Genomic DNA, 23,469 nt, shown 5'->3' on the forward strand with positions numbered 1-23,469 from the left:
GATAACTCCAGCTTGGCTGCAATGTGCAATCATTTTTGATGTCACTTTATATTCCGAGTCCTCCGTGGGTTTTGACTGACAGCTCCACTCTACTGACTTACTGGCCAATGGACTTGAAGACCTGCCCGATGGATGAACCACTACACTGTCCTCGCTGCAGGTCCCTTTTCCCCCCATTCATTTCTCTTGATGTCCTCTCTTTATTCACCTCGTTATCATCCCCTTTTTTCCCTTCCTTCTTGTCCTTTCCATCTCTCTCTCCTTTTTCACCCCCCTTACTGATCTTTTCATCCTCCTTCTGTCTCTTCTGCCATCGCTGTCCATCCTGACTGTGGCTTTGTTGAATAAATGAATCACTCACGTGGTGGAGTTGATCCACGGGTCATTTAGCTCGGCGCCATATGGTCCAACTGTGATGCTTCATAAAGTTTTTAAAGTCACAACACTGCAACCAGTATCTGTAAAAACTGCACACAGTCTTCCTTGTGATAAGGATAGAGCCCAGGAGGTTGAAGCATTGCAAGAAATGTTTCATAATAAAGAAAATAATGTCCTTCAAAAACTCTGGTTCTGGATAAGTGCATTCAGATGATATGTGACAGATGTCATATTCAGAAAACCTGGATGGTAAGGCACACGGTAGACCTGATCTGAGACTGAAAACATTTAGGGATGTGTTATCCATGCTAAAAACAACTTCTTTTATAAAATAAAAATGTTTAAAGGCACATTTAACCTCCAAGGTTTGTAATCCCCATAACAGCTGTTTTATTTTGGTGATTACTTTGGTCATTCAGCTGGTGTTTAAGACCTCCTGTTTACACTGGGTCACTATATTGTAATAAAAACTGATCAAAGTATACCACAGTCTTTCGCATTTCCTTTATCTTACTGTAATTGTTAGGAGCGAGCTGCCATTGTTGCTTAGACAAACAGAGAAAGGCTCACTTCCAGTGCTGTGGAGGATTTCTCCCAGGAAGCACGGACCCCCTCATTTGTGTGTGCGCGTGTGTGCAGGTGAATGTTCATTGGATGGCATCAATCAGCAAAGAGTAAGAGCTAAGAAAATTCACTCCAACTCTCCTTTACAAAATATTAAAAAGAAGAAAGAAGAAAAAGCAGATTCTTCAAGAAAAGTTACAAAAATAAAAGCACAACTTTTTTTGCCGTTCAAAAGTTGCAGCGAGCAGTAAGGCTCGTGAGAGTCCCCATGTCACACTCACACAAATGCCCACTGGTTGACATTTTTAAGATGCAGCAATAACCTGAGGCATGGTGTCTTTGTTCTCTACCCCAGCGACAGACAACATAATTCACTGTGTGCCCCACACACACACACACACACACACACACACACACACACACACACACACACACACACACACACACACACACACACACACACACACACACACACACACAATAATCAGAATTTAAAACAGCAAAAACACTTCCTTTGTTTGTATCATAGGCTCAAGCTGAAGACCTGAACAAGTTCAAATAGAGCTGATACGTTCAAGGCCAAGAGTACACACACACACACACACACACACACACACACACACACACAGACGTGTGAATGCTGGGCACGGACATAGCTCTTGAGCTCTGTGTTAATGACAAGCAGCAGGTTAATATGAGGGCAGCAGGAGACTAAAGTGATCACAGCCTACTGATTACTCCAGCTAGTCACAGTTATTAGCAAGCTTGTCATCTGCAACCAAGCTTGCCATTCTCAAGTGCTGCTAACCCGACAACCCTTAAGGTCATGATATGCAGCCTTTCATGGTGGAGCTCATGGATGGAGGTGATTAACTCAAGAAGTTAGTTATTTGATAAACTCAGACCAAAGGTGGCTGTTTGAGTGCTCATGACCAGCAGTATCTCTTGCATGGACATTCACCAGAGCTCCTCCACACTGAGACTGTGTCAGTTCAAAGTCTTAGCCACGATAGCAGCATGTAAGTTTGAGATGAGTGCTAATAATGATGATATCCAACATTCTGGCTGTGCATCAGCAAGCAGCCTAACAGAACTTCTAGAGTGGCTGCAGATGCCTAGTCTACTTCAAATGTCCAATTCCAAAAATGAAAAACATAACCCAGATTAATACTAAAACACTGCGTGTTGTATTTGTTTTCATTCAACATGAAAAATCTGCATTATGGTTAACTGCAGCAACTGAAAACAGTGTCAAATATATTGATTTCTCTCCTCCGCCATTAAGTTGTTAAAATACATTTTAAATAGGAAATTCTGTGTGAGCAAAAGGTGACTTCTTGCCAGAGTAGCTAGCCAAATTCACAGAGCTCGGAGCCACAGCCCAAGAAGCATTTGGCAGGCGGCTAACATTTCTGCTTGCTGTGACTTGTCCTGAGCTCATCCTGTGAGGAGAGAAGTGGAGGACAGGAGACAATTCACTTGAAAACACTGTAGTCACGCCTGAAAGCCATTCTGCTCATTAACCTGAGCAGCCACCGAAGCATTTTTTTTCTCTTCTCTTCTCTTCTTTTCTTTTCTTTCTTTTCGAAGTAATATTCAAAAGGTTCCTTATTTCCCACATGATAACACAGATACCCTTTATTTAATTAAGGCAGCAGTCACACTCTTTGGTGCTCTGTGTCAAAAAGCTAATTAAACTGTTCCAATGAATTTTTCTGCTTCATTATTTCCATTCTCAGAATGTAAAAAACACACAATAAAATACTAAAAAACACCCAGAAGCTATATATTTATGGTTAATTTAGAGAAAACAAATTATTTACCAGCTTCTTGGAGAAATTTGCAACTTCAAGGTGTTCTGTATGCATTAATATATTGAAAGCAGGGGTAACAAATGTACAATGAAGAACACACAGGCACAGGTGGTGCAGCCAGAGTGAAATGATATTACACCCTTTTTAAATTCTAAAGTTTTATTTATTAAAACATAATAAAAAAGAATCTGCAAGTCTTACAGTTAGGTAAATACAACCTCGAAAGAACAGCACATGATATCTTATACCATGTCACTTCTTATTTAACAATAATTAAGCCAAAATGTGAGAGCAGTGTGTGAAAAACACCCTAAATGCACCCTTACTGCTTCCATAGGAGTTCATTTGATTAGCAGCACCCGGCTGCTAATCAAATGAACTTCATTAACTGATCATCAGCAAGTTTGAGCACCTCTATAAAAGCATAAGTTTTGACAGTTGGCAGGTCTGGAGCATTCAGGTGTGTGCAGATGCAATGCTGTGGAGGAAAGACATCAGCAAGCATCTTAGAAAAGTAAATGTTGCTGCTTGTCAGTCTGGAAAGGGTCAAATGACCATTTCAAAACAATTTGAAGTCCATCATTCTATAGTATGAAAAATTATTCACAGTTGAAAAATATTCAAGACAGCTGCCAATCTTCCCAGCAGTGGATGTCCCAGCAGATTCACCTCAAGATCAAGATCTCTGCAATGCTCAGAGAAACTGTAAGAAAAACCAAGAGCTGTATCTTAGTCTCTACAGGCCTCAGTTAGTATTTTAAATGTTAAAGTTTATGACAGCAAAATTAGAAAAAGGCTGAACATGTATGGTTTGTTTGGTAGGATTGCCAGGAGAAAGCATCTTCTCTCTAAGAAGGACATAGCAGCATGGCTTAGGTTTGCAAACCTGCGACTGAAAAAAATCACAAGACTTCTGGAACAATGTCCTTTGGACAGACAAGATCAAAGTGGAGACGTCTGGCCATAATGCAGAGCACCATGTTTGATAAAAACCAAACACAGCACCTCAACATAAACACTTCATACCAATTGTCAGCATGGTGGTGGAGGGGTGATGATTTGGGCATGTTTTGTGGCCAAAGGACCTGGGGACCTTGCAGTCATTGAGTTGATCATGAACTCCTCTGTATACCAAAGTATTCTGGAGTCAAATGTGAGGCTGTCTGTCCAACAGCTAAAGCTTGGCCAAAATTGGGACAATGATCCCAGGCACAGCAGCAGATGTACAACAGAATGGCTGAAAAAGAAAAGAATCAAGGTGTTTCAATGGCCGGTTCCTCAGCCTGATTGAAATGCAGTGGTGGGACCTTAAGAGAGCTGTGAATAAATGAATGCCCACAAACCTCAATGGACTGAAGCAATGTTGTAAAAAAGAACAATGTGAGAGACTGATCAAGTCATAGAGAAAGCAATTACTTCAAGTTCTGGCTGCTAAAGGTGGTTCTACAAGCTATTGAATCATGCAGTGTACTTATATTTTCCACACACAATGCTTCCACATTTTTTGGCTCAGTTTTGGTTAAATAAATAATGATACACTGTAATATGTCTTGTATTTTTGTTCACCTGAGGCTGTATTTAAATCATTCTAAACTGTGAATATTTTTTATGTCCTGATATGTAAAAAAATAAATAAAATAAAATAAAACTGAAAGAAGCTGTACTTTCCTTTTACCATGACTGAATGTACATGTCTCATCTATGTCAAAACCTATCCTGGAATTAAGTGAAGAAATGCTTCTGCTTCTGGAGAATTGCTACAAATAATCCCAGCAATTTATTTATTCATTCAATTCATTTTTAATAAACCTAGTTTTAGCCCTTACAGGATTTTCACTTCTACCCATAATCAAGGACACATGGATATAAAAAGAAAGTCAGAAAAGAAACATAGAGGAAACAATGTTTTCAGTGTCTTTAAAACCAAAACCCAATCCAGCTGATTTCCATATGCTTCACATTTCTACTAAACTTTTCTTATTTTGGACACTGTCACTGTCACAAGAGAGATTTTTTTTATGTATATATGTATTAATTATTTGATTTTGGTTCTTCTGCTGTACTGGTGTTACTTTAATTGGACCAACTGGGCTTTTCAAGCCTTAATGTGATCTTATACAGTAATTTATGCTACACAGTGAATGCTTTAATCTCAGGCTTTTCAGAGTGCCTACATTTTTTTGTGCGTTGGGCCCAGCTGGACTCCTAACTTTGGCAGTGCGACTGTGATCCTGCATCCATGATCAACGTCACGTTGTATCAACACATTACTCTCCAAGGCCTCATGAGCAGAACAAAATCCGCCAATAAAAATGTTCACCTCCCCTCCAAAAACATCACTCCTGTTTGCCACACATTTCTCCCAAAATAGAAACGTATACAATCACTGCAATTTGTAAAAGTCCACTGCTTCGCAACAACTCTGTTAAATAAACACGTCTGATGATTGGTTGAATCACTGGTTTAAATGTTTTACTGTGATCTCATACCCCCCCCCCCCCCCCCAAAAAAAAACAACAAAAAAACCAAAAACAGTCCAGCAGGCTCTTAGGTTTCTGTGCCATGGCTTTTAATTTCCTGTGTATGTATCACTGTTTACTGACCAGAGACACGGACACATTCACAGTCAGCAGATTAGACGGAAAGATGAATGGCTGGTGACAGTGTGAAGGCTGGATACCGAGTGAATCAAAGGACAAGTGCATGAAGGGACAGATGAATAAATGGGTGGAGAAGTGGACGAGAAGCCATAGTTGTCAGCCAGATTAAAAATAGGTGGTGGAAGGGGTGTAGTAATTGAGTTTTACTATGTAATGACAAAACTGTGGTGTAAGTAAAAAATAGATTTTTTATTAAGTCACCAATATTTTTGCTATATATATATATATATTTATTTTTTTTTTACACACACACACACACATACACACACGTTTGTAAAAATTGTTCTGTAAAGTCAATACTCTTACTTACATGAACATCCCCAAAAATGAATAAATACGGTGAAGAGTGTGACAGCGTATGTGCTGAATAGTATGATATAATATTACCCCCTGGTGGTGGCCTCTGTTAGTGCATCTAAGAGAAAAGAAATTGAGGCATATACAGGAAAAAATGCAGCGAAAAGTTAATATAATAGATTTTCTGTTTAGTTTTTATTTCCTTTTGAGTGTTTGATTTCACTTGAGCTTAGGTTCAGTTAGTTTAAAGAATGGATTTGCTTGTTTCAGTTAAATTTTTGTAGTTTGAAATGTTTACTTTTAGTTTAGTTTTTTGTTAAAATTTAATCATTAGAATATGGATATTTGCATAGTACCGCTCAGAGTTGAATTCAAATATTATAATATAGACATGGCACTTTTTGAGGGCAGCTAACACACTGTCATGTAGACGTCACAGTCTCAGTAAACAACCATCTTTAGAGTTCACAGAGAACGGTCTGAAAAAGAGAAAATATCCAGTGAATGGCAGGTTTCTGAGTGAAAATGCCTTCTTGATTCCAGAGGTCAGAGGAGAATTGCCAGACTGCTTCAAGCTGTTAGGCAGGCAACAGTACCTCAACCAAGGTATGCAGAAGAGCATCTCTGAACACACATTAAACCTTAAAGCAGATGGACTACAGCAGCAGAAGACCACAAATGGGAAACTGAGGCTACAATTCACAAAAATTGGACTTGGAAATCAAGATTCATCAAGTCTGATTAGTCTGGATTTCTGCTCTGACATTCAGATGGTATGATCAGAATTTGGCATAAAAAACATGAAAGCATGGATCCATCCTGCCTTGGATCAAGGGTTCAGGCTGCTGGTGGTGTAATGGTGTGGGGGATATTGTCTTAGGACACTTTGAGACCCTTAGTACCAACTGAGCATTATTTAAACACCACAGCCTACTTCAGTAGTGTTGCTGACCATGTCCATCCCTTTATTAAGGCAGTTCTGAAGGCAAAAGTGAGTCGAAAACAGCACTAGCAAGGTGTATCTAACAAAGTGACCAGTGACTGAAAACGCATATATACTAAGTTTCCTCTTTGAACAGTAAGTTGTATTTTGTTACATGGTTGTTACGTACTTTTGTGAGAAAAAAGATGTTCTCAGATGTGGACACTGGGATTATTTTATATCATAACACAACAAAAACATGACTTAAAGTATAAAATACTATTGAGCACAATGAAGTATAAGGTGCAGCAAAGCCAAAATGTGATGTCCGCATATGTGGACGCAGGGAGGTTAAAGCTATGAGATCTGTTTTTCCTCTACTGTGGTCACACCTTGTTCAGCCTTATTTGTGTGATGTAAGAAACTCAATGTTGGATCATTGAAATTGATTTTCTTTTTTTTCTTCCAATACAGGAAACAGGGAAAAGTGGCTAAAAATAGCTTTACCTTTATCTTACCAGCTGTGATTATGTGAAGCACAGAGAAGACCAAATTTCAATTGTTATAACTTTAAGAACGCAACAATATTTTCACGCTATGATGTCATAAAGGTGATATTTAGTTTTAGTGGGACAGAGTGCACTAAGAGTCCTGAGGATGAAACCACAAGCACAACAAATTAGTTGAATCAGTTTTGTTTATTCATCACTTGATCAGCTCTTTAATACATTCGAACTTATAATGAGATTTAGCTTCTTCGTCAAAAACAGACTGGTACTGTGAGCTTATGCTGTATTGATACCAAACATTCAATCTCGGATAGCAGGGAAGAAAAAAAAAAGAGCAAACAGCTGTACTTGCTGAAAATATTTCACCTCTTATAAGCCAGAAAAGCTGAAGAATAAAACTGGCAACAGGACAAAATTAGCGCTGACGTTCGTTCTGTCAGATCAAACTACTGCTGTACTTTTGAAAGGTGGTATCTGTTAAACACTGATTGTCACTAGAACTGAAGCATCGGTGACTTGGAGCAACCATCACTTGAAAAAGAAGTCGCAAATGATTGAACGGAGAAGAGATTGAAGGAAAAAGGTGACCACCATCTTCTGTGATCTGCAGCAAAATGAGGTCTTAAGGCAAACGCTTTCAGCTAACAGTCAAACAAACCCGTTTCAGCCAACCCAGCAAACACAACCCCATCAAAACTTCAGTACACATGAAACTTTCTTTTGCCCCAAATTATACTGTGATCATCATCTGCTTCTGTCCTCTCAAACTGCATCAGGCAAACAAACAATATTTGCAGAACAGAGTCACAAATCACTTTCCAGATAGATAAAAGAAGAACTGTGTTAAAAACTACATATAGATGAGTTTTTAATTAAAGAAAACAGAGGAAAATTGAACCCATACCAAGTACAGATATTAACATCAAAGATTAATGAAATCTCTACAGCAGACTAATGAAAACCTTATTTTGTGCTTTGAGAAACATATCGAATAGTTGTAAGGTAAAGTCAAACTGCAAATATTAATATATTAACAATATAATGTATGGCATTATCCATGTAACAACACGAGTAGATTACAAATTTTGAGACAAAATCTGTAAGTCTGAGAAGCTCTAAAATTGTCTGCAAGAACTTTAAAAGCCACTATTTATATCGTTGAGGAAGCTGGACAGCTGTGCAGAAACCACGTGGAAGCGAAGACTTTTCAAGGCCTAAAATCTGCTTTGCATCTGAAATGATTTGTCAGCTAAATCAGTTCTAGAAAATTAAAAGATAAACCCAAATAAGCACATATTTACAGCATTTCACTGCCTGCAACATCTGACCACATTAAGATAAATCAATGAAATGCAGACTAAATTAATTACTTAGGATGCATTTGGAGGTAGTTTACCAGGTCAGATGAACTCTACAGCTTGGCAGTAAAGACTGTGAATATACTGTGGTAGAAGTAGAAGTTTACTTTACTGCATCTGTGTTTATTTGCAGTAATAATTTCCACTTCTAGACCATTTGTAGTACAATGAAGCAGGCAGTGTAGTTTAGTCTAAAACAAACAAGGAACAAGTGTTACTCAGGACTACAGACACATACTGTAAGAACAATATGAGTATTACTTATCCACGCTATTCTTTTTACAGTTTGTTTTTCTAAATTCATGCTAGCAACTATAAACACATGATGGTGCAGTATATAAACACACGTGACTCTCATGTTATTTAGAGGCTACATTTCAAGCCTGGTGTAATCCAACTAACTTTGAGCTAATTCAAGATGGGATTCATTAAAACCTTATTTACTTTTTATTTTTTAATGACTTTTTTTCACGTTGAAGCACAGAGAAAAGCTTCAGTGAAGCTCTAAACCTGAAATCTATGGAAGAGGATTAGGGCCACTAAAAAAAAACAAAAAAAAAAAAGGGGGCATTGGGGAAAAAAGGGCAGCCAGAATTCTGAGATTAACGTCAGAATTCTGACTTTTTCTCAGAATTCTGACTTTTTCTCAGAATTCTGACGTTAATCTCAGAATTCTGACATTAATCTCAGAATTCTGACTTTTTCTCAGAATTCTGACTTTTTCTCAATTCTAGCTGCCCCCCCCCTTTTTTTTCCCAATGCCCCTGTTTTTTATCTTTTAGTGGCCCTAATCCGTTTCCATAGAAATCTAATGAAAGCATTCCAAAGAACATAAAAAGTGTCACAAACTGTGTGGCCTGTGTGGATGCTATACTAACATTTCACATGTTTACTGGTTCACATCACAGCAGGAATATGATTCATGTATTCTCACACAGAGCCTGCATGTTATTTACCTCAGTTAGCCAGAGTTAAAGTTACACTGAATGGTGAATAAAATTTTACTTTACTTTTTCACAGCACTGAACAAAATGCAGGGAAAAGGCTGCATTTATTGGCATTCTTCAGTAGGAAGTAGCCTTAATGTGAACAGATAAAACACATTTTTCAAGTTTTTCTTCATTCTGAATAAACCCTGTAGGTTTTATATGTTAAAGGTGTTTTGGAAGCTTGGGGGGGGGGGGGGGGGTCAAGTTAGTGTCTCAAAATTTCAGGTATCTTAAAATTACAACTGACTCAAACTTTTGAGTAAGTTAAAATTTGGAGATGCCTAATTTGAAATTTTGAGATAAACTGACATTTTGACTCATGGGATGGCTTTTTTTTCTCTCCATTGGTGAAAACGAGCTTCTACAAAATCTAGATGAACAAAATGAAGAAGAAAAAAAAAGAGCAAACTGCTCCCATTACTTAAAATGATTTAATATTTGGTTGTGTGTATCTGATGAGACAAAATCAGACAAAGCCACTCTATTTCAATCTAAATATACACTGAAAATGTCAACTTCCTCAGGATCATCTTATCTGTCTGAAAAATCTTTAGTTCATACTTAACGTGTAACTGCTCCACATCTACAGATGATGGAGTAAATGATGTAGGGGATGAGAGCATGACAGAGTATACTGTAATACTGTATGCATGAACATCTACATAAAGCTTTTATCAATCAAGTGCTTTTGTTTATTAAAAACATGTAACTGTGTGCTCATATAGCCTATTTCATCTTTAATATACTTTTAACATCAAAGCATTTATAAAAGTTAAAATTGAATCTACTCTAAGTTAAAGTTTACATTAAGGTTGGTTCGTATGACTCCAATTACAGTCGTCCTTATTATTAGTATTTCCTCTTTTGGCTTTGCTGAATGGTATGAAACAAATCTAGTGCTCACATCTCAAACGTGAGTATAACAGAAACCTCCAGATTCTTTTAAACAAACTACAGACGATGACGTCGTAGATCACTGTGGATTTTCTGGGCTGTGTATCAGGCATCCAGTTTGGAAAGATCCTAAAATTGAGGCCACGGGTAATTAAAACAGGGCTTAAACAATATGGAGTATTTACAAGATTTTAAGGGAGACAGTTTTTCTAAAGCTGGACTTCTGCACTTTGCCCTTGTGTAAAGTCTTTAACAGCTTCGCTATATACACTGTGCCTGTTAATGTGGCATGTAAGTTTATCACCTTTATAACATTCACCAAGAAATTCCTAGCAGCTAGGAATAAATCTACCTCAACATCGATTAAGTTGATATTTTACATTTGTCATATGGGAAGGGAGGGAGTTTGTCTTTTGCCACTGAACATAACGGTTCTTCAAAGAGAGAAAAAACAATGAGACACCCTGAAACCCTGAATATGCATGTAGTAGCAGTGTGAAGTCCTTCTCAGCAGGGGGCAGTGTCCAGCCATCAGGAACAGCTCACTGGGGGAGAGGTTGCTTTCATGGCACCATGAAATATTCTTCCTCATTTTCAGCTTTTTCTTGTTCATCCACAAGTTCTAATGGCAAAACTTAGTTTCACATCTTCTAACATCCTATTAAAACTCTGATAGACAGCAACGCTTCAGGATGATGGTTTTCCTGCTCCACGCTCCTGCACATTCTCTCTTTAGTGTGTGTGTGTGTGTGTGTGTGTGTGTCTGCAACCTTCAACTCACAGAAAAAATCCAAAACAACCTGACTACGATACCCTCATTCCTAAGCGCACAAACGGTTTCTCAGTCATCTGCCTTGTTCAAACAATGTTGGCGCAAAGCCAGTGAGACGTGCTTTCAAGTCATCAGTGTTTCGCTGTTGATGTGGTTTTGAGGTCAAGTACTACTTCAGTCCCCACATTTTTTCCTGCACTACTCTTGTAAGAGGTTTCCTCTTGGAGCTCTCTTTAATGCTTATACCTCCTCCATCACTTCCATCACAATCGTCCGGGGACCAGTCAGGATCAGGTTGCTGACGGTTCGGTAGTCATGACAGAGGACGTTCAGTCCGTTCACCGCCACCACAAACTGACACACCTGGAGAAAGATGGACAGTAACAGGAGATGTGATTCATCAGCTTTTATGCCAGTCACAGACGTAAAAGGGGGCAATACAAATATTTTAATTGTGGCTGCACAAAAACAACCAAAAAAAAAAAAAACAAACAGCTTGTTCGTTCAGATAAACCCATCAAGCCTACAAACCCAGATGTTTGGTCTGGTAATCATTTAGAAAACGCTAAAGCTCTCAGTCTCTATGCTGTCAAAAGCTGGGAAACAACCTCGCGCCTGCTTTGTCAGTTAAGTCTTATCAGTACAATCTAAAGCTGCACTGAACCCAAATTACACTACCACAACTCTTTGGCCTCTAAGTGAGAAAAGCACGCAATCTAAAAAGATTGCACTGGCCAGTGGAAACTCTAAAAACTGGCCTTTTTGTTATTACTTGATGAAATTTTACAAAGAAAATAATCCGCTGTCTACTCAAACCTACAAAATTCAATTAGTTGTAGGTTTTTCTTCTGTTATATTTTCTCATAATCTTGATTTCAGTAAGGCTATGGAATTAGACCTTAGCACTAATCTGTCAAAATCACGATGCAGTAACGGCTTCGAGGGCTGAAGGTGACGCCAGTTAAAAAAAATTGTAGTTCCTCATATGGCCACTTGAAGTTGGCTCCAAAAGCAAGTCAATCTTTCATGGAAAATGACCCAACTTCACAACAGAAATACCCGATTACAGACTCCTTCCAAAAACAGTTTGATCTCTATAACTACATTTTCCATTTTCATATAACTCACCTATTTAAACTGTAGTAAGGCTAAAGTTATGCATCACTGTGGTGTTCAGTGTTCACTTGCACTGAAAGGCACAAAGGAGCCTACATCTAATTTAGTCTTTTCTTTTGTCAGTCAAAATTAGCAAAGTGAATTAAGGATCCATCTTATTAACCAACCAGCCCTAGCGTAAGCTAATAAATCCCCAGCCCTACCCTCTCCTCTGAATATGTTCAAGACCACTTTCAAAAGACATAAACAACCAAAAAAATGATGACAACCTTGAAGCTTTAAATTGTGAGCCTACAAACCAATGGGTGCCCATATCATCTAGTCTATGAACTGCTGCTGTTGTTGTTTTTAAAGCCCAGTATCCTTTCCTTTTCTTCCTTTCTTTCAATTAGTTGCACAAATCAGTGTCAAGTAATGTAACCTAACACAGGTGTCAGTGAGAGCAGCCATCGCTCTCAACTGCGATTGTGTTCACTGATATAAAGCAATAACTGAGGCTAAATAACACTAGGTACAACCCGACCGCCTCACTCCAAATCAGTCCCCTGTCACGCCTGAATGCTCCCTGTCTTATCATTTAACCACTTCTCCAACTCTGGAGCTGCAGATAAAAATAAGACTTCTTGTCAAAGCTGCCTTCTAGCTGCTGTTCTTGCAACATGATGCTGCTTTGGTTCGGTGGGGTTTTGCAAGCTTTTAAACCGCACACTCACTCACATAAGCACACCCCTGCTTTACTGGCTCCTAAAAGTTTTGTTTTTTGTTTTTTTTTTCAAAATCTCCACAAGATGCCAAAAAGGATCGATTTAGTACAAGTCAGTGAGAACAAAAGCACCTCATTATTCTGATATTTTAATGGCCCATAAATCAACCGAGTGCAGAAAGCTGAGTGAAGATCGAGGATAAAAACTAACAGATGGTTTATGGATTCACATTCAGGAAACATGATGCATACAGAATGATCTTAGTGGCAGCAGCTACTTAAACCTTGCCTGTTACACAGAGAAGTGAATATATGCAGAGAGAGGTCACTGGGAATATTCTCAGAGCAATCACTGCTCCGTGTTGTTCCAGCACTCTTAATGTTTCCGTACATGAAAGCTCAAAATAGGCAATCATACTCAAACCTCTACGGCCTACGTTACACTAGTTACAGAGTCAAAGGACTCTCCTTCATTCACTTTTGGACATCTTTGGTTCCTTTCATTTCTGTCTTTATTCCACCTTTCCCCTCATTATCTTTAACTCTCTTCCAACACCTCCCCCATCTTATCCCCCCCTCTTTCTCCCCCATCTCAACTTTCCTTCTCTCAGGCTGCAGCGTTGTTAGTTTTGGCTTGGGTCCAGCTGGACTAAAAGTTTCTCTACGCTGAGATGGTTAAAATCCCTCTCACACAGAGAAATGAAAGCAGCAGGAACAGCAGGTTAATAGCCGTGTGAAACTACTCCGGTGATACATGACACAAGGATGTGGTTGAACTTATGCCTCTTGAGGGATTAAATAGAAGGGGAAACTATACATACACAGACAGACACACACACACACACACACATACACATAGTGTTGTATCACTGTATAGCTGGCAGAAAGACAGGAAGCAGGGCCAATAAAATCAATTCAAATATAATGATGTCCTGTAAGAGGTACCACAGACTGAAAAGCAGTCCTGCTTGGAAGTTCAGTTTTATATCACAGCATGGCCTCTGTTTGCATCATCATCATAATCAAAACACTGATTATTAAATGTTTGTGCAGAAAACATTAGATGTCTTATTATATATGAAACTCAAAATGTCTACTTTTACGGGTTAGGCAAACAACACTTTTCTATCTATGCAGAATAAAAACAACAACAGAATCCATTGTTCCGCACACAGATATAGTGGGCACACACTGTGCTGAGACAGGCCGCTCTACCTGCTGTGTTAAAAGTCGATTAGAAACGGATCTAGGAGTGATGTATCGGAGAGTTATGTAAGTGCTTGTATCCATTATGGATCAGAATGATGCTGATGTGTGTCTGTTTGTAGTGGAAAAGGAAAAGACCGACAGAGTGTGTCAGAGTATTTGAGAGCATTGGCATATGTGAGGAGAATGATTTTTACTAGCTGCAATCTGAGGTCAGTAACTGTACACTTTTCTGGCCTTTCACCTGGACCGTAGTTACAACAGCTTACAGGACAGTCCCTCTCAGGACAGTGTTCCTGTTTCATTAAACGCCAATAAAAATCCTCAAGCGGAACGCTCAAGGAAATGCGAGCAGTGCAATTAACTCCTCACAAATAAACTGGAGAAGCTGCTGCACACACACACACCGCTGCACACGAGGAACTCAATTTATAAACACGATACACTAAAAATCAGATGCATCTAATGTAATATTCTGGCTTTGGCTTGGTATTAACTGGCTTAATGGTTATAAAGTTTGCTCAGCACAAACAGATTTGTGTTACCTATTAATAAAAACTCCATAAAATTAAAGCAACTGTCACGAGCTGTCTTTATATTGCACAATTAAGTCCAGAATAACAGAACTAACGATAAACACAAAGACACTGACTCTCTGAGCGAGGACACCTTTATGACTCTTGAAGCAGATACATGTTTCTATGGTAATAATCACCAACCAAAGCAGAAGTGATATTATTTCCACAGGCCATTTCCTCTTTCAGCGCTAATACTCAAGCTCATCTGCTCTACCTACTTCCTCCTCTTCCAGTCTTCAGCTCACGTGTCTTCGTCAGGGCATCCCTCCTTTCTTTCAGTTAGTTGCACAAACTTTTCTCAGACCCTAAGGAAATACCCTTATGCTTCCATCAGTGACCACCCTACATAAGTAACATGTTTTCAATAATTAAGTAATTCAGTCCACTTTCTCCTCCAAGTTTCGTGATTTCCTGCTCCCTTTTCTGGCTCCTTCTACTATTTTATTCACTCGTTGCGCCCTCCTCCCTCTCTGTGTTGTGGTTAAAGTTGCTGTGCTCGGCATTCCCAGGATTCCTTGCTGCCACTTTGTTGACATACCTTCATGCCAGCTGTAGCAGCACAGCTACCATTATCCTTTTTTTTTACTCATTGATTTTTTTTTTTTCCCCCTTTCTACAACACGTTTGTGCCACTCTTTGCTCCCACTCTGACCATCCTCCTCCTCCTCCTGCTGGCTGAAGCTACAGAAAGAATCTTTAAACTCTTGTTTAATGTTTAAGCACTTCGCCGGCAGTCTTAAAGGAACCGTCCTCTTGAAATAAAAATGCACAGTATAAATGACTAACGAGAATGCACAAAAAGTGCAAAAAGTCTGTGTCTTAGAATTCAATAAGAAGTGCTCTCTGGAGAAAGCAGTAATATCAAATGACTAAAAAAAATTCTACTTGCAGTCACTCTTTTTCATGAAACTCTACTTCCTGTGGTAAATATCTACATTTTCCATTCCTTGGAAACAGATGGACCTGTCTCTGAAATGAAGGTAGGTTGAAAGAATATGCATGATTACTTACAGCATATTCACACACACACACACACACACACACACAAAAACACTGCAATGAACTGGAGATGACCCAGATCATTAAAGATCCTGAAAGTCTTTGCCTCTCCACAGGGGACCTGACTCTGGCACAGGCTCTCTGCTTCCTTACCTGCTTTTATCAAACCTTTAAGATATCGCTCAATCCGCACTACAACTGGTGACATCTACCTCCTTTTCTGTTGTTCTCCTCTTTATTCCAGCTGATGAGAGAAGCCTGCACAGGTTCACCGCTCATTCGGGAGTTCATACATCTCTACCAGTCTCACCTTCATGCCAGCAGCGGCTGCAGGTCCACCTGGATCCACAGCCTGGATGTGACAGGGTTTGCTTCCTCGCACCACAAAGCCCCAGCCCACAGCATCGCCTACAATCTGAGAACAGCAGCAGCAGAGGAAATGCTGGATGCCTCATTTCTTTTTAGTCCCATGCTCAGTGTTCAAATTGAGTAAATAATTTGCAGCTGGCTATAGATCGTGAAGGAATCTTTGCACCAAATACTGTTCCAAAAATATGAAGAATGAACATTAAATACTATAAGCACATTATACAGTACTTTGTATTTTTGTCATGTGATACTCATCTGGGATTCTGTGGTGATCACACTTAACTAAGAAAAAGAATAGAAATGGATGTATGTGTGCTGTCTGCATATGCCCATGAGTCATGGGACCTTTCACATGGGTGTGCCTGTGTGTGTGTGTGTGTGTGTGGGAGAGGATATGTGTGATTGCTCAAACAGTCTTTGTTAGACCTCAGCTCTGTGTGTGTGTGTGTGTGTGTGTGTGTGTGTGTGTGTGTGTGTGTGTTTGTGTGTGTGTCCTACAGTGAATGTCTTCTTTATAAAAGGTCCTCCTGGTCTCTGCAGCTCCTCTGGACTCACTTGTCTCTTCAGGACTGTTGATAAAGTTACACAACATAAAATATTACAGTGATAATAAGACACACCGATATACGGTACATCTACAAAGAGGCATGTGCATGCGCATGTGAAAATAGTGATTGTACATTCCAGTTTTTAGCTTTTATTTCAATATTTGGTTAAAAAAAATCTGTTTATGTGAATAGTGAATTTAGTCACATTGCTAATAGGCACACTGCTTCCTGAAACTGTATAGCTTTCCTTCCCCTCCTCTGACTTCCCCTAACCAGTGCTCACATCAACATGACTCTCCACAAGGATCCGCTACACTTTTGTGTTTCAAAAATGATTTGAAATGTCCTCATTTATTTCAAAATGACAGAAAAACAAAAAGAAATTAGAGAGCTAGAGGTGAGATAATAAAACAATTAAACACAAGTTAAACTAAATGTTTTGATGCTTTTTAGACGATCTGTTTATTCTTTTTCTTCAGTCTGCTGCTGATCCTGTTCTGTTCAGTACAGTGAGGCACTTTTTCAATCATATTATTAATCAATAACTTTTATGAGGTTTGATTATTATTACAGACTGCTATGATTTATGGGTATTTTTTATGAATCATTGAATGACATTATAGCTGCTTTATGTTATTTAAAGGCCATAAGTGACAATTTCCCCATTTATATATTTAGTAAATCAATAGATTTCCACTGTTTTTCTACTGGAAATTTCTTTGACTTCATCATTTTTCTTTTAATAAGCCAGGTCCCATTTGACCTTTTCCAGATCAGACTGCCTAAAGAAGTCCTGACCTTCCAAACCACAGCTGTTTCCTAAACACTCAAAAGCTTTTTTATTGAGGATTTTTCAAAGAAGTCCTCATCTCCTGTAAAAACTTACAATCGCACCCTGTTCAAGTTGTGGCACTCAGTTGATTTCAATATTGCTGCACAGTCATGGTTGCGTATATTTAATTGATAGTATTGTTTTAGGAGAAGCCAGATTTTGTTTATCCTTGCCACAGAAATTTTAGGGATCAACTAGTCCAATTCAACAAATATCTTATCATATCTTATCTTATCTGCAGGAACAGTTTGAAACAAATACAACAAACTTGGGGAAAATACTCATTTTAATTATTTCTAGACCCAATAACTGAGCTAGACTCCACCTGGGTAAATGATTAGTCAGTGAAGTGTCGGTTAGTCTCACCGACACTGGAGATCAGCTTGTCAGAATTAACCAATGCTAGTTTTATTAAGTATAGTTTCATAAAGATTGTTAAGTCTGATAATAATAGTATTATAATAATAATAGTATTAAGCAGAAACAAGCACATGCACTGCTTTATCTAAAACAAAAATCAAGTACGCATCTTTCAGCCTTTGTGTGCACACTGAATTCAGACTTCAACAGGTGCTTCGCATTTAGTAAAGAACTATAAATTAACTGAATATGTGCAACAAAACACTGACCACATCTTAAAAAGCTAAAAGCAAATTGCAAACCCAGCAGGACATTCCTCACACAGGCTGCAGTCTGCGCTTAACAAATCACTTATGGTCTACATAGCAACACTTAACTCCAATCTGATAAAGAAGAGGAAGTGAAGTGCGAAAGACCTCTAATCCTCTTCATCTGGACATTTTCATAATCTCTCTGTGGAACTCTGATCTGATCAGATATCCAGGACAGTTTCTTTTAATACCCTGTTATCTGTTGCTTCTGTGTCATGCAGGATTACATCTTTTTTAATTGTGTTTTAGTGGGTTTTTTTTTTCATGGTGTGACTTTATGAAAACACTGGACAAAGCTGATCCTACTCATGTTATCATGTTATCATCATCTGCAGTGAGTTTTTTTCCTCCTCATCTTCCGATGATTTGATACGCAGAATTACTAAAGTTAATGTGAAGCAAAGGGGAAATACTCTCACGTTGTGTGTGTGTGTGTGTGTGTGTGTGTGTGTGTGTGTGTGTGTGTGTGTGTGTGCCTTCCTTTTCCTTCCTGTTCATTGTGTACCATGTGTGAGTGCTAATGTTAAAAGGAGGGCTGGTACAAAGAGAATCTTGTCAAGGACTCTACTTGAATTAGACACATCAGAGGACACCTCAAAATAGAAAAAAACACTCAGAAACACACACACAGCTCAAGGGCGTCACTTCCAAACTTTCAAATCTGCACCAAGAATTTAAAGCAGCTCGTCTCCAAATGACAGGTGTGTTTATCACTTGGAACAGGCAGTGCAAGTCTGTAAATGTGCGCTCATTAGGATTTCTCTTCAGCATTTCTTTCTAAGCTAATTCATAGCTTGTGATGGAATAAATGGCATCTGTAGTATGGCCTGTTGTGAGTCTTTTGTGTGTTTAGTTGACAGGTATTCAGTTTATTTAAGTTTGTGGTTTGTTCTTTTAAATTATACAGTATTTCAACTTGTGCACCTGACATTCCACTCAGGGCAGTGATTCTCAGGCTTTTTCGCCTTGTTTCCAACTAAGCAACTTTGTTGCTACATTAAGAAACTTTTATTTTTTTTTAAATTACAGTAAAATATCTACTGACAGAACCACTGTGCAGTGTTCCTGCTGTCACACCTCTCTCTTTCAGGTTTGTTTACCACAGGGGTGTCAAAGGGGTGTGGCTTTGGAAAATATAAAAACTGCAAAGACAGGGGGTACAAAGTTCAGACTTTTGTTTTGTCCGTTTTACAGTCTTCTTACTAACAAAGACATTGCACATTGCCTGGCATACTACACCAAAGTAAATAATTAACAGATTTTTGTTTTGTTGCTAGTATTACATTAAAGAACAGGAAAGTTCCCATTTTTCATTATTTACTATAGAATTTCCTGTTTTTACAGTGCGCCACTGGGGGGGAAAAAAAAAAAAGCCAGGAGTTGTGTGCCTTTTATTTATGTTTTGTAATATTTCTTTAAATCATGTGGAAAAAAATTACAAATTAAACAACACTAAAAGAAGGGGGGAACACTTTTTTAAAAGGTTATTAGGCAATAGACTTAAGCTCAAACTGGACTGCGTGTGCCCTACTGTGTAAGATGAGTTTGACCCTTCTGGTTTATCATGTGACACGGACACAAGCAGCAGTGCACAGACTGAAGCTGCGCACTGTGTAAGAGAAATCTCTAATGTGCTTCTCTGAGTGAGCCATTATGTTTAATAACAACTTTTAGATAACATTGGCATTAGCAGGCTTCGCTCAGATGTCATTCATCTGTCAGTATATAGACATAAATAAAAATAACTGTAATTTATTCCCATTCAGTTATGAGCTTTGCTCAGACCAGTATTTCTCACCACTGTCTATTGCAGACTTCATTTAACTCTCTCTGAAGCAACTTAAAACTACAGCTTTAGAAAAGCTGGCAGTTAAATTAAGACAAACTACCTGATTACATAACAGCTATTTACACCTACAGAGTTATGATAAGAGCTGTACAGCGGGGCCCATCACAAACCACACTCTATATCCAGGTTCTCCTACCAGATTTAGGGTTGCAGAGGACAGGCGGACTGCTGCTGAGCGTCGGACTGCTGCTGTAATAACCGCTGCTGCAGTAACCGATGCTGCCACAGCTGCTGCTCATGCTGCTCCGACGAACTCCGACTGACACCTTTATCTCTTTAGTGGGACTCACTGAGACAGAGAGGCACAAACGGAGGTGTTAGTCAAAGACAATCAGAAGAAAGACAGAGTCTTGAGTTACAGTTTCAGTGTGGCCGTTACTTCATTCAGTTATAAAATAAAAGCTTTTTCTCATTGAAATACATTGTGTAACCTCCTAAGTGGGTTAGACTTTATGTAACTATTCAAAAGTTTTAACTGTGCATGCTTAATTTTCTCTTTGTCTTGCCATACTTTGCTAGTTGTGCCACTTTGCTCTGCTTTTCTGCCTAGTAACACAAACGGGACTGCGCTGTTATCTTTATAAGGCAGACACCACCAAGGACACAGGTTATTGTCTGTGAATTTGGGTATGTGTGTCAACAGAAGATAAGGCAAACGGGATAAATACGTTACTGACTCCAATAACCAGGAGCAATATTTAAACTGTTTGATAAGAATAATGCTTCATAAACACATGGACACAATGAAAGTTTTTTATGAAAGGTAAGAAACTTCCCAATGTCTCTACCAAAGGTCTGCAAATACTCTCACAGAAGGTGCTGGAGTCAGCAAAGTTTGGAATTTTTTTTTTTATTTTATTTATTCATTTATTATTTTTACTTAAACCAAAATGACTGAATGGAAGATGCTGATTATTTAGTTGATCAACCAATCAATGTATTGTTTCAGCTGTAAACCATCAGTCTGGAATTAAAGGACAGATAATGAAGCAAAGCTCTCCTGCAGTTACTGAGAGTCGTGTAGAGTGCGTACCTGAGAGGAAGCTGGTGTTGCCTCCATCAGAGCTTTGTTTCCGGAGACAGAAGGGACTGTCATGACTCTCGGGAATGCTGCGTCCCCGCTCGTGAAGAAGTTCCATCAACCGCCGCCGTCGCCGAAAGTTCATCCTGAACTGGTAGAGGAGGGGCCCGTCAACAAAGTGATGCTTGTTGGTGACTAATAGCAAGGAAAAGTGGACATGGCGATCATAAATATGTTTAGTTATATTCTTTGAAATGTTTTTTTTGTTTGTTTGTTTTACTCTTAGTGAGCCACATTCTAACACCTCAAAGTTACAGTTGTCCCTGGAGCTGAGCTAGCACATGCTGACCGCAGAGAGCACTGACCTCAGTTATCTCAGCTGAACTGATAAGATGAGATATGAGGGCAATTTTTTTTATCAAAATTAACCAGCATGCCAAGGTGAAACTAATCACGTGAACCTGTCAAACCACCCTGCTGTTACTTCACGAATTCCTCCAGTTTAGAAAAGCTGATTTTGTCTTCTTCCTGGACAAAGAGTCACATAATGCCCATATGATGTATTCGTTAACTCCATTAAAGTATTCTGGAGATTTTTTTTTTATGTTTTCAGCCAATCACCTGTAGAAAGACACCTGCTTTAAAACCCAATTTTCTGTTTCAGGCTATGTAAATTAACCTCTCGAAGCCAGATTATTGTCATCTAGAAATGATTTATAAACCCTGTTAATACTCACCCACAAACAAAACAATACATTGATTGTAAAACAGTAAAATACACTGAGATAGCCAGAGCTCTAAATAACTGGCATTTCACAAGGCCCTTAACTGAGAAATAAAAAGAGCTGTAATAAGGGCCACCATATACACAGAGCACTTTTCACTGGTTATGTAACAAAGTAACGACTTCCTGCTCAAACATGACGTTTAGTTTCATTCTTATCAGGTTCAAATAATTACAAATAGCTGGGAGAAATGAACAGATGCATCCCAAACAACAGCTCAGGTCTCAAGAGGTTAAAAATGCAAAGTAAGATGTGAGAAGAAAGTCTAACTGCACAGGCGTGCACAGTGCACATTATGTCATTACATTCATCAAGTGCATGTTTACAGTGCTCTAGTTATCATCCAGTTTATGAGCAGAACATTAATTAACACACATTTGGCTTGTGGGACGTCAGCTCAACAAAGTCTGTTTACTGTGTTTGTCAAAAGTGGAAAACCTTTACTGTGCTTTACACTCGGCTTCACAGACTTAAGTGAAACGCTGGCTTCTCTTTCTGTAAACAAATTCAGGAGTCAGTTTAAGGTTTATCGTATAAGGCCTCACCCGGAGTGACAACAGCTGGCTGCTGGCTCACTGCCGATTGCACAGTGATACAGCAACTCCACCCTGCTTAATTTGCACATTACCTGCAACTCTGTCACCTTTAGTGCTGTTTATATTGCCTGTCAGTACATGATTCAGACGCACAGTGTAGAAAAACAATTTCCCCCGGCGTGCCACAGTAGACACACTGACCAAGCAAAGGCTATGGGCCAAACACAAAGTAGATCCATCCAGACCAACTATACATCACACAAATGAATGTGTGAATGTGACTAGGGACCACAACAGAAGAGAACAGAAATCTGGCTGGCTTACTCTCTACTCCCTTTATAATGTGTTTTTCATGGGAACTCAGGGTGTGTACAAGTAAGTTATTTTTAACTTTTACTTTACTGCAACACAGTGGAGCTAACAACATACAGAGTGAAAAGTCCACATATCATCTGTGTAACACTATAGCATTTATTTTCACAGGGAGGATGATGGTGTGAGGTCTCTGTGAGGAAGCAGATGAGGCTTTCTATCACATTAAATAAGCGAAGTAACAACACACTGCTGTGTGTGTGTGTGTGTGTGTGTGTTAGTGTTGTAGTCAAGACCACCTAACCCGAGACCGAGACAAGACAAAGACCAGAGGGTATCGAGACCGAGACAAGACCAAGACTTTTAGGGTCCGAGACCAGTCGAGACCAAGACCGAGGGGGGGCGAGACCGAGACAAGACCAAGACCAGTGCCTGACACTACATGACACAATAAAATGTGAAACATGATCAAAATCACTTCTCAAATTGATCTGAAAGATCCGCATTCCCATAAAATTACCCTGATATTAAAAACTCACAGCTCAAATAAATATAACCATCTTTATTTAATACTCCTGGGTATTAAATAAAGATCATTTATCACAGAATGTAAAACAATTATTCATAGTTCATCACAATAGTCTTAACTATTCTCTGCCTTTCATAAACTATGCATAAAGTTGTGTTGTTTTTAAACCTACAACCTTTGTAAAAATGGGTGCTTTTTCAAAACCACATAGCTAAATGTGTAAAACTGAAAAAATGGCAAACACTCATCAACAGTAAG

The 23,469-nt window shown here is 38.9% G+C and overlaps 1 protein-coding gene across 2 annotated transcripts in view; it reads right to left on the reverse strand.

Annotated features, from left to right (window-relative positions):
- Window positions 1–9,688: 9,688 nt before the first annotated feature.
- Window positions 9,689–23,469, reverse strand: part of deptor (DEP domain containing MTOR-interacting protein) — a 33,731-nt gene continuing 19,950 nt past the window's right edge. For both annotated transcript variants that reach the window (XM_030750180.1, XM_030750179.1), the window contains exons 6-10: window positions 21,062–21,244; window positions 20,165–20,317; window positions 16,627–16,697; window positions 16,070–16,174; window positions 9,689–11,520 (exon numbers count right to left, since the gene is read on the reverse strand). In XM_030750180.1, the coding sequence (XP_030606040.1) occupies window positions 11,398–11,520; window positions 16,070–16,174; window positions 16,627–16,697; window positions 20,165–20,317; window positions 21,062–21,244 (635 nt within the window). In that variant the 3' untranslated portion in view covers window positions 9,689–11,397. The remainder of the gene's footprint in view (window positions 11,521–16,069; window positions 16,175–16,626; window positions 16,698–20,164; window positions 20,318–21,061; window positions 21,245–23,469) is intronic.

This window comes from Archocentrus centrarchus, chromosome 16, assembly GCF_007364275.1.
Source record: "Archocentrus centrarchus isolate MPI-CPG fArcCen1 chromosome 16, fArcCen1, whole genome shotgun sequence".
Taxonomy (NCBI): domain Eukaryota; kingdom Metazoa; phylum Chordata; class Actinopteri; order Cichliformes; family Cichlidae; genus Archocentrus; species Archocentrus centrarchus.